This window comes from Falco rusticolus, chromosome Z, assembly GCF_015220075.1.
Source record: "Falco rusticolus isolate bFalRus1 chromosome Z, bFalRus1.pri, whole genome shotgun sequence".
NCBI classification, from domain to species: domain Eukaryota; kingdom Metazoa; phylum Chordata; class Aves; order Falconiformes; family Falconidae; genus Falco; species Falco rusticolus.
This window is the reverse complement of record NC_051210.1, coordinates 69,194,936-69,209,014: the sequence shown is the minus strand read 5'-3', so window position 1 is coordinate 69,209,014 and position 14,079 is coordinate 69,194,936. Positions and strand designations below refer to the sequence as shown.

At 41.5% G+C, this 14,079-nt stretch overlaps 1 protein-coding gene across 2 annotated transcripts in view; it reads right to left on the bottom strand.

Annotated features, from left to right (window-relative positions):
- Window positions 1-14,079, bottom strand: part of PLCXD3 (phosphatidylinositol specific phospholipase C X domain containing 3) — an 81,331-nt gene that overhangs the window by 28,612 nt on the left and 38,640 nt on the right. For both annotated transcript variants that reach the window (XM_037374429.1, XM_037374428.1), the window contains exon 2: window positions 2,646-3,354. In XM_037374429.1, coding sequence (XP_037230326.1) covers window positions 2,646-3,354 — 709 coding nt within the window. The remainder of the gene's footprint in view (window positions 1-2,645; window positions 3,355-14,079) is intronic.

Sequence of the window (14,079 nt, the reverse complement as noted above, 5' to 3'; positions counted from 1 at the left end):
CATGGAGAGACAACAGGTTTTATTTGAAAATGCAAAATGAACATTTCTTAAATGTAAAATTTAATTTAGGGGCAAATACATCACACCAGAATTATTTGAAAAATCCAACCTTACTGTGCTTTTGCATTCAGATCTTTCAAAATTCAATGCAAGGGAAAACCACCATCCAAGTATGGTTACAAAACTGCTGTCAAGAGTAAGGTACTGCATTCTTAATGCAAAGCTCTTTGCCAGCGTTCATTAATAAGTAGAAAATAGTACAAAATGTATAAATCTATACAGAAACTGGCAACAAAAGCACATATGTTATCTACCACCTGGACACAATAATGGGATCTGATCTGTGCATTTATTTTGAAAGGTACAGAATAATGTTTTTACAATTTTTTTTAATTTTTTTTTTTTAGCAGATAGTTCATGCACGAACACAGTGCAGCTGGACCATATATGCCCTGGCTCCATTAGCATGGTTTACATACTTCTAAATTACTGAAATGCATTAATGCAGTGAGACTGTAGAGAATTCTGCAAATTCTACTTACTGTGCTGCATGATTTAATTGCTCATTATTTATTTTTTTATCATCATCAAATGAGGAGCAGTTCTGAGTATACTTGATGTTTACTTTTAGAGCAGTTCACTCAATATACAAACTCAGTTTGTATGTAAATTAACACACATGCCAAGCCTGTGTCTTCCTACAGTACAGTTTTGTAATAAAAATAAAAATTCAAAATGAGATGCCACTCTTGGAAGATTAAATACTAGCTTTGGAGATAATTTTAAAGGTCCTTTTCTTTTGCAAAGGTTAAGAGCTAGGCAAAGAAGGGAAAAAGTATTCTTGCAGCAGACATGATTACACACGTTGCTCATGCAAAAAAATCTGTTAAATTTGGAAAACCAACATTCCCAGGTATTCCAGCCCTGTTACTGTTATAACTGTTATTCAGATACTGTTACTCAGTTACTGACATTTCAAGTTAGTTTATAATCTCAAAATTTGCTGTAGAGAAAGGCATTCTAAGGCTTCAAAGGCTCAAGTCATTCAGAGCTTAGCCAAACACATCCAGAATCCATTTGAAGTTTTTATTTTTCTAAGCAGCTTCAAGGAAGCACATTACGAGCCAAAGAAGAAAAGATTTTTTTAATGGTTATTTTAATGATGCAGCAAGCTTTAAGAAGAACCTGGTAGTTTCTTGATTGTGCTAAAGAATCATAGAACAGTTCGTGTGGCAAGCAAACTTTAAAGGTCATCTAGTGCAACCTCCCTGCAATGAGAAGAGACAAGAACACTTGGAAAGATGTTTACCAGGGAAAACAAATCCCTCAAAAACAAGTTGAGTGTTCAACAGTAAAACCCATCAACAAAGTAGCATTTCAGTACACAGAAGTGCTCTTCAGACTCAGCAGAATGGAAGATCACTAGTCCAATGGAACCTATAAAAACATACATGGAGTATATTCAAGTGCAGTCACTCAAGCACTTCTGAATCATATTCCACTGCTTACAAAACCTTCTGCATCAGTGTTTTACCATTTCAGGTAAAGTTTTGCCCTGTTTTTTCAAGTTAAAAGTTGCTTAGGAAATCTGCCATAAAAATGGCTCAACCTTTCTCAAAAATGAGGCATGTTTTTGTTGCAGGTTGCAGTGTCACAGGCACTGCATCATTCATCTCACAGAAGGGGACTGTTCCCGATACACCTTCCTGGCACAGGCAGATCCAGGCAGGGAGCAGAACATTAGCAGGCCATTGACATGCATTATAAATTTGTGACACCCTGCAACCCTTTATTTTTTTAAGGGGAAAAAAATAGCTCTTGTGTCTTGGCATTGTGTTAGGTTTCCTACCAAGTTGTCAAGAACACAGTCACACATATATGCCTTTAAGCTGAAAACTGGCTCTGATTTATCAAAGTCAGAATGGTATAAATAATGCATGTTTTGCACAGATGGCTCTTTTTGTAATGTAACAATTAATGGACTGTCAACACAGTATTCCACGTACAGAACCTCTACAATGGTCTGCAGTCTCTTTCCTGTATGATAAATGAATGCCTGTCAGGAGGCGAGTTCACTCCAATGGTGTCCTGGTATCTTTGATATAACGTATGATGGTATGCAGAGAGAAAAGCCACACATTGTTAAGGTGTATAAAGGTAGTTAAGGATGCAAATTCTGCAGTGTCAGGCTTTGCTGATAAGCCAAAATGAAAAAAATATTTACCCAATACCTGAAGCTTAATGCATAAATAAAAACTTAAATGATCTTGATCATTCAGATAGATTTGTCAACATTAAGTAAGGAAATCCGAGGCAAGATGTTCAGTGCTTATGGTAAGAAATCACATTCTAAAAAGAAAACAAATGGAAAAACCCGCATTCACACACACACACACACAAAAAAAAGGCTAAGCCAATCCCGTAAGGTATCATTAGGCTTCAATGCCAGATTGCCTTTCAAGATACAAAGTTTCTCCCTCAATGTGTTTCTCTTTAAATAATTCAGGATTATGCCCAGGTTCTGAATAACCCACAGTAGCATAGAGGAAATACATGTGCTGGAGTTTCTTTAACAGCAATTAGGAAAGCAGCATCACCAACACACACATTCAGCACAGTCAGCACGTTACCTGCCAGAAACTTACCTTTCTGTGATTGTTTCTCTGAGACCACTTGCAACCCCCTTCACCACTGTACTAGCCTTTGGTGTCAGCACTACTTGAGATATAAAAAAGGAGCCCTTCTTTCTTCTTTCAGTGATTGACGCCTGGAGGAACTGGATCAGTTTTTCCGGATCTGTTGTGTTTGCCCAGGGAGCTGGCATCATCTGGCCTGGCCAAAGAAATGGTACCTCGAGAGCCACTGGACTGTGGTAGAACACCAGCACTTGGTGTTCCTTTTCCCACAGGTACTGGAGGCTGACTTCATGGGCAAATATCGCAGGACACATTTTGTTCCCATACGTGTCTTTGAGCATTTGGACAAGCTTTTCATGATGATACTTCTGCATCCCATAGAAGTGATTGAAGTCCAAGAAGACCACTTCTTTTGGGTGGTCAGTGAGAAATGCATTGATCTCTTCCAGACCCTCCTTGACTTTGGCACTGAATAAACCATGAGCAAAGTAGAGTTCGTTGTCTGGGTCTCTGGGCTTGGTGGAAATTCTAAGATCAAAATACCTTATACCTGCCCCCAGCTGGCTGGTGAAGTTCATGGTCTGTGTAGCCAGCCACTTCCTCATCAGCTTTTTAGCCACAGTCCCAAAAACCGACACAAAATTCTGGACCGTCTCTGGCTGTTCAGGCCCAACTGGAGAGGCTTCATCAATGTAGAAGCTAAATGAGTCATGAGACCCTAAAAACACAACAGATGAAAACAATCAATATTTTGTTCATAAATTAGAAGTCATTAGTGATTCTTTCTTAATAAACATAATTTTCTGGCTGTACCCATACTCACCAATGGGCTCTTCCCCTGCCCTTCTCAATACACTACATTCCTCTGGCAGCATTTACCCCAGCAGCACCTGACTAGAACTTGAAGGAAACGTAATGCTTGTTCCACCACTTGTCTGGGCACTCCCTCTGCTCTCTCCTAGCTTGCTCTTACACCTTTAAGCTCACTGAAGTCAGCGGGCTCTGAATGTCAAAGCAGTCCTGGTGTAACTCCAGCAAAGCTGGTCACATAATAAATATGTAGAGCCGAGAGGAGGAGGGCTTGGCCCTGCACACTGAATCATGCACTGCCTAGTTTGCAGAACCAAAGCAAAACCACACCAAACCAACAACAACCCCCACCAACACCTTTACAGCCAGCTAAAATATGAGTTGAAAAACACCAAGGACATGCAATCTTTCTGACCATTCCTTTATTTCAAGTCTGATGTGATCATCAACAAGGTTACTGAACGCTGTTCTCCTTCTTAAATTTACCGCTAAAATTCTTTGCTTTCCATTGCTACGTAAGTACAACAGATGAAGCCAAGGACAGCATTGCATTCACTGATAAAATACCAAAACTCCACTACACGCTATGGACAAGAACAAGACATACTACTTAACCTGCCTGCGTATATAAGTTACCATTTTCCACAACATAGCGAAGTTGAATACAAATATGTAAGACACTTTGCTGTGCAAAATTCTCTCTGTCTCAAGGTACGTCCACTAAAAAAACCTACAACCACACACACACACAAAAAAATTATTTTGCTCAGCATTTAGACATTTACATGAAAGCAGCTGACAAAGCCAACATCTGCAAACACATTCCTCTCTAAGGGACTTCGCCTTGCTTTATGGAAAGATGAGCTGATCCTGGGAGATAATCATCACCCCTGCCTACCACTAGCCTTCTAATACCTGGTGGTGAAATCTGGCCATTTATACAGAAATACTGTCTGGCTGCAGGCAGAGCCACACTCCTGCTGCCCCAGCTGAAGGAGGTGCTTCTGCCAAGACTCCTCACAGCAAGCAGGTCTGCTCCTCTGCCTATGTCGCACTGCTTGCAAAACTCCTTCAAGGTCAGCAGGACTTGTATTTCTGAAATGGACTGTAGGGCTAGGCCCTCGGAGATACAAATCCTAGCATCAAAATGAGTTCAGAGCCCAGGTCATACCCTCTGCTGCTGACATTTTTGTAGCTGCTTTTCAAAATTATTTTCCAAATCACGCATGCTGTGGCAAGTATCACATTAATGAAATCCTGCTAGTCAGTAATTTCTGATGGCAATGCTATATTTTAACTGAACTGGAACAAACCCTATAAACTGAAGTGACAACTATAACATTTCCTTCTTTAACAATAGTGTCACAACAAATCATCTTAGACTCTAGTTTGGATTTGGCTTTGTTTAATCTGAGAAACGTCTTAAAATTTTGCACACCCCACTTTTCATGGTTGTCTCTTTGAACTGCATTTTACTTTAAATATTAATTAAATATTTACTTTAAATATTTTCCATTTTGATGAAGCTTTCTACTGCTAAGCATTGAATTGACAGCATACTCCTTGCAGAACCTGATTAGATCATGGAGTATCTGATTACACATTGATATCCCAGGGGACCAGATCTGCATACTGACTTTCAATGGTAAAACAAATTATTAGAGCAGTGACTTGTGTTTCAACAGTATTACAGGGAAAATCAATGAGATACATTAAATTATCTGTTCAATGTAACCTGCACTGATCTAGAAATCAAAGTAAATCCAGTCTTCTTTAAAACAAGGCATAGCTACTGATATTAGAAAGATGGATCTTGCAAACCCTCACTTTGTCCATTGACGTTTTTTATTTCAGTAAGATTTTGTGTCAGCGTAGGTACATGTATAAACATGATCAACTGATTGCAGCGGTAGGCTCAAAATGATATTAAGATTAATTAAACCATTTGTCCTCTATTGTCTGATCTACAGCCACTTGCAACCTGAAGTTGCAAAGAGGTAGCTAAACTTGACCACCACAGCCAATATGCAACACACAGTGCCGAAGGCTACCTAAAACTACTTCAGCTGAGAGAGGCAGCACAGTTCTCATAGCAGAAAACTAAGGTGAACAACTTGTCAAAAGGTAGCTTTTAGCTACTGGCAATGCAAAACCCAGGGAAAGGTTGGGGGGAACATCACAGTTAGAAAAGACTCAACATTACAAGCAGGATAGTTCAGAAAAATATTTTTTCTTAATTAGGGTCTTCATGCACATATTTGAGCCTAAGAATGGGGATTCCTATGTGGAAGGTGTGGGAAAAGCACATAGTTCAATGAGAACTTCCATGTTTTGTAACCCAAACAAGTAAGTCCTCTATAAAATACTGTAAATACTTTTAAATACTGTAAAAAGAAAACAAAGCTTGACTTGGCTGATAGCGAACAAAGCAGATGTCTGCTATTCAAAAGCATGTAAAGATTCCTCCTGACTGAAAAATAGAGGAAGTATTTTGTCTTTCCACATGTGTAAGTAATTTGAACAGGTCATTTAAATATTTATTTTCATCATTCATTCATTTACGTTTCCTTATGCCTTCATCCTGCCCTGTTGCCCTAACCTAACTGAGGGATATTCAAAATCCATGCACTTGGCAGGCCAAATTAAGAGTATGATCTGTTCTACTGTTGTGCGCAAAATCACTATGTTCCTGGTAATGAGAGAATCCTGTATGAACACAGTTGTCTTTAGCAGCCAGGTTTCCTTCCAGTCTTGCTTTGCTGCACAGGGACATTCCCATCCTACTTTGCCACTGTGAAGTGGACTTGCAGGTTCTCTGTATTACCAAATATCAGCTTCCATGAAGACAGGATGCAGGGTACATTCAAAAGTACTAATGTCATCATGCCTGCAGTCTTTGGAAGGTAGTAGTGCTTGCCCATAAACTATCTTTATTACTGTATGGCAGAGGACACACTGACCTGATGTATGGGACAGCCTCTACCACAGAGACTTCACAGTCTGAGATGGGGAAGCAACGAGAGGGAAAACGACTTGTCCGAAGTCATGGAGGGAGCACTGGTATTCCTCGTGTGTACAAACATACTTTCTCACCAGTTTACTACATGTCTAGCACTTTCTTAAAGTGTTGCACATTGTTTTCCCACTATTTCAACAACACAACACACCACTGATCCATGGAGTCAAGGATGAAGGCTTGTGGATCAGGATCACGGGGTTGGCGAACAAGGTGTAAACATGGTGTGTATATGCTACAGACTGCTCAGTCAAAAAGAGAAAACGGACAAAGCTTTCTTTAAACAACTGAAAGAAGCATCATAATAACAGGGTTTGTTTTTATGGGGAACTTTGAGACATTTACTGGAAGAGCAGAGCAGTAGAGCACAGGCAATCTGGACAGCATCAAAGACTTATTTTCTACAGGCACTCCTTTCAGTAGACCAGGAGCACTACTACGTGGTATGAATTAAGGAAGAAACGTCTAGGGACATAGAGGCTGACAGCAGCCTTATCCAGAGTGACTATGAGGTGATATAAGAATTTAAAATACTGAGGGAGGCACATAGCAGAATAAAGAACCTGGATTTGAGAGCAACAGTCACAACTAGTTCAGGAATTTGCGAAGTTGTAACCTGTGGCAGAAGTACCTTAAATATCAAGGGACTCAGGAGAAATGGTTGAACTTGAAAGACAACCTCTCCAAAGCATATGAACAGTGTGCAAGAAAACAAGGAAGTAAGGCAGGAGGCAAGTTTGGCTGAATGGGTAACTCCTGAGTGAGCTTAAACCTAAAAAGCCACGTACAGAAGGTATAAGCAGGGACAGGCTCCCTGGGAGGAACAGAGGAACACAGGGAGTGAGTGAGGAAGGGCATAGCTTAGCTGGAGGTGGGGTGGAAAATCTGCGAAGGGTGGGAAAGAGAGCTCTGGCAGATATGTCAACAGTAAAAGGGAGCAAGGCAAATGCTGGTCCACTGCTGAACAGGGCAGGAGACCTCAAAAGCAGGACAATGAAAATACTGAAGTAGTTGGTATCTTCCTTGCCCTAGTCTTCACTGGCAAGGTCTGCTCTCAAGTACCCCATGTCTCTGCCTAGTACTTTCTTTTTCAAACTGCTTCACGTTAGTAAAAGGTGACTGAGTTAAAGACTACTTATATAGATAAGATACATACATGTAGGTGGGACGAGGCAAGAGTCATCTGAACACACAGAAAGCACAGGCCAAGATCACCATAAAACCCTCTCCCAACTTCCACAGGTCATGTTGACTGGAGGAGGCAAAAAGTTACATTCATCTTCAAAACAGGAAAGCAGGTAAATCCTGGGAACAGTCTGTCAGATTCATTTCAGTACCAGGGAAGATCATAGAGCAAGTCCTCATGGAAACCATTTCCAGCTATTGAATGGTAAAAAGGTGACTGGGAACAGCTACCATGGATTTAGCAAGGGCAAATCATAACTGACCTACTTGACTGCCTTCTAGGATGGAACAACTGGCTTTGGGGAAAACAAAATTTTCCTTTTACTTCAGCAAGGCTTTTAACACAGTCTCCCTTAATATACTTGCAATCTAACTAGGAAGACACCGACTAGACAAGTGCTACTTATAAGGCATGTGAAAAACTGACTGGACCATCGGGCTCAAGAGGTTGTAGCTGAAGGTTCAAAGTCTAACTTGCAGCTGATTGCAAGCCAATTCTGTTTACCATCTTCATCCCTGACACAGACAACGTGACAGGGAGCACCCTCAGCAAGTTTTCAGGTGAAACTAAGTTGAGGGAAGAGGTTAAGAGAGGGGAAAGTTGGTATTCAGAGCGTCATGGTTTAATACAGCAGGCACCTACACATCACACAGCCAAAATCAGGATACAGAGAAACTTCAGCACAGCAGAGAAGCTGGATGACATGAACCTTAGGAAGTTCAAAGGCAAGATGGGCCCAGGACAGATAATCCCATGCAGTAGTACAGCTAACTGGGAACCAAGTGGCTAGAAAGCAGCCCTGCAGAAAAAGACTTGTTTACTTGGAACAACTTCCCCATGCAACCAGGTAAGCCCTGGAGTGGAAGCCCAGCAGGACTGGACTTGATATCCCTGATCCGCAACACTTGGCTCAACAGCCTCATCAAACTTGTAGTTAGCTCTCACTTTGGGCAGGGAATGGACCAGGTGACTTCTAGAGCTCCTTTCCAATGCAAATTATTCTGTGTTTGCCTATTCACCTCTCCCTTAAGATAAAAATTCATTTCTTGTCTCTCAACCTTAGAAGCAATTATCAAGAGACACTTAAAATGTGTGCATTGGCTGTGATCCAAAACCCCAAAGTGGCCAGTTTCAACCAGCAAGGCATTAAATTTTCATGAACTTAGATGTGGCCACACAGTATTTAGATATTCAAGAGTAAAATGTGCTGAATCACTTAGACTGGAAGAAAAGAGCTGCTAGTACTTTTACTAGGGAGAATGTCTCTTGTTTTCTTTACTGAAATCCCATGATAGGGCAATTGGAATATATAACCCACTACAGCTCAGCTATGGACATATTTATGGTTTCCCTGGAGGGCTAACACCCCACCTCCACCTCCTTAAAAAATAATTGGGCTCATTGCTGGAAAAAGTCCCTCAGGAAGAGTGCATTTCAATTCAAAATCGTTTCTTCAGTCCCACAGAGATTTACACAGAGGCACCGCAAAGCTACTATTTTTGAGCTTTAACATATCATTCATAAAGCTGGCAAGCATACCTGAACTTCACTCTGCCCTCCCCTCGCCTCACTGCCTGCCCTGGCCATCCCTTTTAACAACAGCCTGGTAAACACCAAAAACAGAGGTACTGAATTGAACAGCACTGCCCAACGTGCTCCCAACAGCAGCAATCACACCCTGAAGATCCACAAGTCACAAAATCACAAACACAGAAGCAAAGTTTCACAGGTTTTGGCATGTTTTACTCACTTCCCCTTCTCCCATACATCTCTAAGCTCCTCTTGTCTCTGCACTAGGATTTATCCAACAGCTGTCGGAAGTAGAGGTTTTTACTACTGCTCTGGGTGTCATTGAAAGCTTTACCTGTTGTTGTATTCCTATATTTAGATGACATCCCTTGGTGACTATTGCTGAAATGTCACATGTGGTGCAGCCTAACTTTTTTGAAAACATCCTTGTCAATGAGGGCTTGATTACAATCAAGGCAGATTACAACACCTTTCTTGGATGTTGTGAAGAACAGCTAGAACAAATTCTGTGACCTCTGGTACACAGGAGAGCAATGCAGATGTTCTTGCAATATCGTTTGGTCTGCTCTCACTGTCCTGATTGACCTTAAAAATCAACCACACAAGAAAAAGCCCTATGAATCTTTACCTAGCTAGACTGCAATTTCAAGGAATAGCAAAGCCTAGTCATGAGCACTAGAGTTGGTGCATGTCAATACTGTGCTTCACCTTCTTTTTAAGATGTCTGAGCACTGTTCTCTGCATCAAAACCACAGCCCATCTCAGAAAACCAAAAGGTGCCACCAAGAGCAATGCAATTCAGACTTCATAGTCCAGTTACCTTTAGCATTCAAACTGCTTGGGTGATACAAGCTTTGATAATACAGATTACCCTGGAGAGCAAAACAAAAGCAGCTGGGAAAAAAAGAGAGATTATAGATTGTGCAGTGACTCAGCTTCCTTACAGGCAACTGCCTCGCTTATCAATTGTTCTTCCAGTGTTCATCACCAGTTGTGCGCCCTTGACACCAACCAAAGGTCACAGGGCTTAGCCACCTATACACACTCTGCACTCGACAATCCAAAGGCAGGGGAAGGGAGGCAGACAGTAGCTCAGGTAATGCAAAAATCCCAGTAATGAACAAGTCAGAGTCAGAACAAGAGTATGTGTATGAACCATTCTTGTACACACAAGCCCACTGGCTATGTTTCTGATCACATTTAGTTATGAAGTAACATGTTTAGACAATGCTCTGCTACCCATAAAACCTCTTTCTAGGTTCATAAACTCTGTCCAAACCCTATGAGAAACAGCTCGGTTCTCCAAGCACCGTGCTGCTGTTTCTAGGTAAACCAGTTAAAAATGCACAGACAGCCCCATGCAAACTTAGATCTGCTGAAGAGGAATGGAGAAGCCTAAAACTGCCTCTCTGCCGAGAGATCAGGAAGCTTTCTCCTTGTGATTCCCCAAATTCTGTTTTGTTCTGTGTCTGAAATGAGAAGCCTGCAGAGATTGAACTGGCCACCTCCCAGCACTCACTCACCCAGACCCCATGGTCACAACAGGCCAAACCGTCAGCAAGCTAAGGATACAGGTACCTGGTGAGGGAACTCACCCACAGTCTGGTTCCCCCATCTCAATCTCCAACAGCTGCAGAAATCCCATATAACTCCCTACCCGCCAGTTCCTCCACTGCCCATAAATTAGCCAAGCTTTTCATGCAAAGTTGCCTGCAGCACGATCAGGATTGGGTCTACCTTTTGGCCTTCTGAAGGCTCAGGAAACTTTCTCAATGGAAGGTCAGGGCAGTGGGTACTCTTCCCAGAGTCCTGGCCACCCAAACAAACACAAACTCTTGTAACTGGGTCTCAGCACAGAAACTGGGATTTTCATTAAAGATAAAAAGTTGGGACTTTTCTTTACATGAGAGGAATCTTTTAATATGTGAGAGTATCTGGGTTTTATTCAAGTGAATTGTCTGATCAGAAAGTAAGAATAAATATTTTATAAGCCTGGATTTTGTATTCAGTGAGCTAGCCCAAATGTAAGTCAAATTGATTCACCCCCTCTCAAGCAGTGAAAACAGAAGAGCCATTTCACTTTTTGCATATAAAGCCCTGAGGTTTCTGTTGGAAAAAAACAACAAACCAAAATGAAGACATTTTTAAAATAAGCCCATTAAACAGACTTGAAATCTGTGAGGTAACATAAACACAAATCATTCCACTTTTTAAATAAAATCTTTTTCCAGGTGATAGAGCAAACAACTTTATATCCAGACAGTTAAATCTTCCAAAGTCAACAGTTTTAACCTGTTAAGTAAACACTTTAATGCTTTCAAACTCTAACTACAGGGATGAATTAACCTTGGTTTTCAATAGAAGATTACTGATAAAGTACAAATCCAAAGCCCAATTCTAAGCACACTTAACTGTTTGAATGATTTTAATTATGTGCATGAATGTCTGCAGGAAAGAGCCCCGTTTTGCTTTCACTTCTTTCAGAAGAACAGATTTCCAAATTGCTTTGGAGTTATGTTAACACCAGATAAATTGAAGTCATCACATATCAGGGAGGAAGAAGAGGCAGGCAGTGACAAAAGAGTGTATTCTGGTTGTGTCTGAGAAAGTAAGCAAAAAGGGTGATAGGAGTGACAGAGAATGAAGCTGTTAAAGCAACATTACATTACTATTAACTTTGCAAGAATTTAAATGCCACTGCAAATACAGCACAGTCACAATTTCCCCATCAGACATTCACTCCGTCTGCCCATGTCCTCTGCGCCAGTCCTATCACCTCCAACAAACTCTTCTCTTCCTCCACTTGTACCCCATTCTGCCTTGAAGGTCTTGGTGACAATTTGGGAAAAGGAAAGAAAATGTTTGCTTCCTTCCTGCCCACCCCATTATCCCCCAGAACTGGCAGTCTCCCCTTCAACCCCCACTCTTCTCCTGCTGGAGATGAAGGTGCACTTTCCCTCCACCACCAGATGAGGCCTGCACCAGCCATCGGAATTGCACATGACCATAACTCAGACCTTGGTCCCATGTCTAAGGACACGGCATCAGGAGTCTGTGCTGTGCTGCCTTATTGGGCCTGTTGTGTGTCGAGGAACGCACTACCTGATTGTACATGAAAAACCAGATAGGTGCACAGTAATTGGTTTGCAAACATTTTAACACAGTTTTTTTGCAAGGGTGAGCAGAACTACTTTCTGTTGAAAACCACTTCAAAGTCACATTTTGTCAGTCTCTGCCAGACATGGTTTCTAATACTACTTCTGCCATAGGTGGAAGTGCATTTCTCAGCCAAAACATCTCAGCTGGAGCAACTTAATCCACGTCCAATGTCACAGCACAACTACAACAGGCACACCAGCTACTGGGATAGAGTTTATTTTCTTCTTAGTAGTCGGCGCAGTGCTGTGCTTTGGATTTGGTGTGAGAACAATGTTGATGGCACACTGATGTCTTTAGTTGTTGCTGGGTGATGTTTATACCAAGTCAAGGACTTTTCAGTTCCTCAGGCCCTGCCAGCGAGAGGGCTGGAGGGGTGCAAGAAACTGGGAGGGGACACTGCCAGGACAGCTGGCCCAAACTAGCCAAAGGGATATTCCATACCATGGGATGTCATGCTGAGTATATAAGCTGGGGGAAGAAGAAGGAAGGGGGTTGGATATTCGGCATTACAGCGTTTGTCTTCCCAAGTCACCATAATGCATGACAGAGCCCTGCCTTCCTGTGGATGGCTGAACACCTGCCTGCCCATGGGAAGTGGTGAATGAATTCCCTGTTTTACTCTGTTTGCAGGCACAGCTTTTGCTTTACCTATTAAACTTGCTGTATCTCAGCCCATGAGTTTTCTCACTGTCATGCTTCTGATCCTCTCTCCCACCCTGTTGTGGAGGGAGTGTGCGAGCAGCTGCATGGGGCTTGGTTGCCAGCTGGGGTTAAACCACAACACCTCCCCAGCCCCCCACCCTGAGTCCAATAAGAAGTGAAAAAAAGAAAAACATTTGTACATACTACTACAAATCACTGAAGACTGTTGAAAAAGACTGTCTGAACCAGCTTCTTAGCTAAGAAGAAATAAGTAGGTAGTCTATCAGTTTGGAGATGGCATCTCATACCTATTGACCAACTGTCAGACGTGGAATGATTATGTTTTTGTCCTCCCTATAAACAAATTAAATTTTCATGCGGAAGAAAGCATTTTAAGCAAACACTTAGTCTTGTTCCTGTGGCATTTCCTTATCACTTGCGAAATACTCCCAAGGATCATTTTGTTTTGTGCCTTTGAACATGGCTACAATTGCCTCCAACGGGCGCTATGACTGTTAACATTGTCAATACTTCTATGACAAACATGAACCGAACTGCTCTTGACTCAGTCTGAAGCTGTTACCATTTAAATTTGTTTTTTAAGAGACAGTTTGTGGACTATGGCAGTGCCTGCACTGGGGAAGTGTTTCTGGTCACTAGACTGAGCCTAGATCAGTCCCTCACCTAAACACTGCTTCTTTCTTTTAAGGAACTCACTTCTAAGAATCAAACAGGTTGGAAGGTGGGGAAGGATCTACTTGCCTTTAAGGCCCAAGGTAACTGGCAATTATCACCATACACAAGGCAAGCCTGACTAAAAATCTGATTAAGTTACCCATTATTCAATTCAAATTAATACATTTGGTGTACAAAAACGTGCCACAATTCAGTCTCTTACAGCTTCCTCCTTGTAAATGCAAAGACTAGCTCCTGTTGATCTTAGAACACTACATCAGTAAATTCTGCATTTCAAATTCTCTAATACTCTGTTGAAAAAAGTAAAGAAGTAAGAAAAAATAAGATGTAATTATATTTCTAGCTTTCCAAACAGCGTGAGCACATACTCAACGATGGACATCACAAGGCCAATCCTGCTAAAG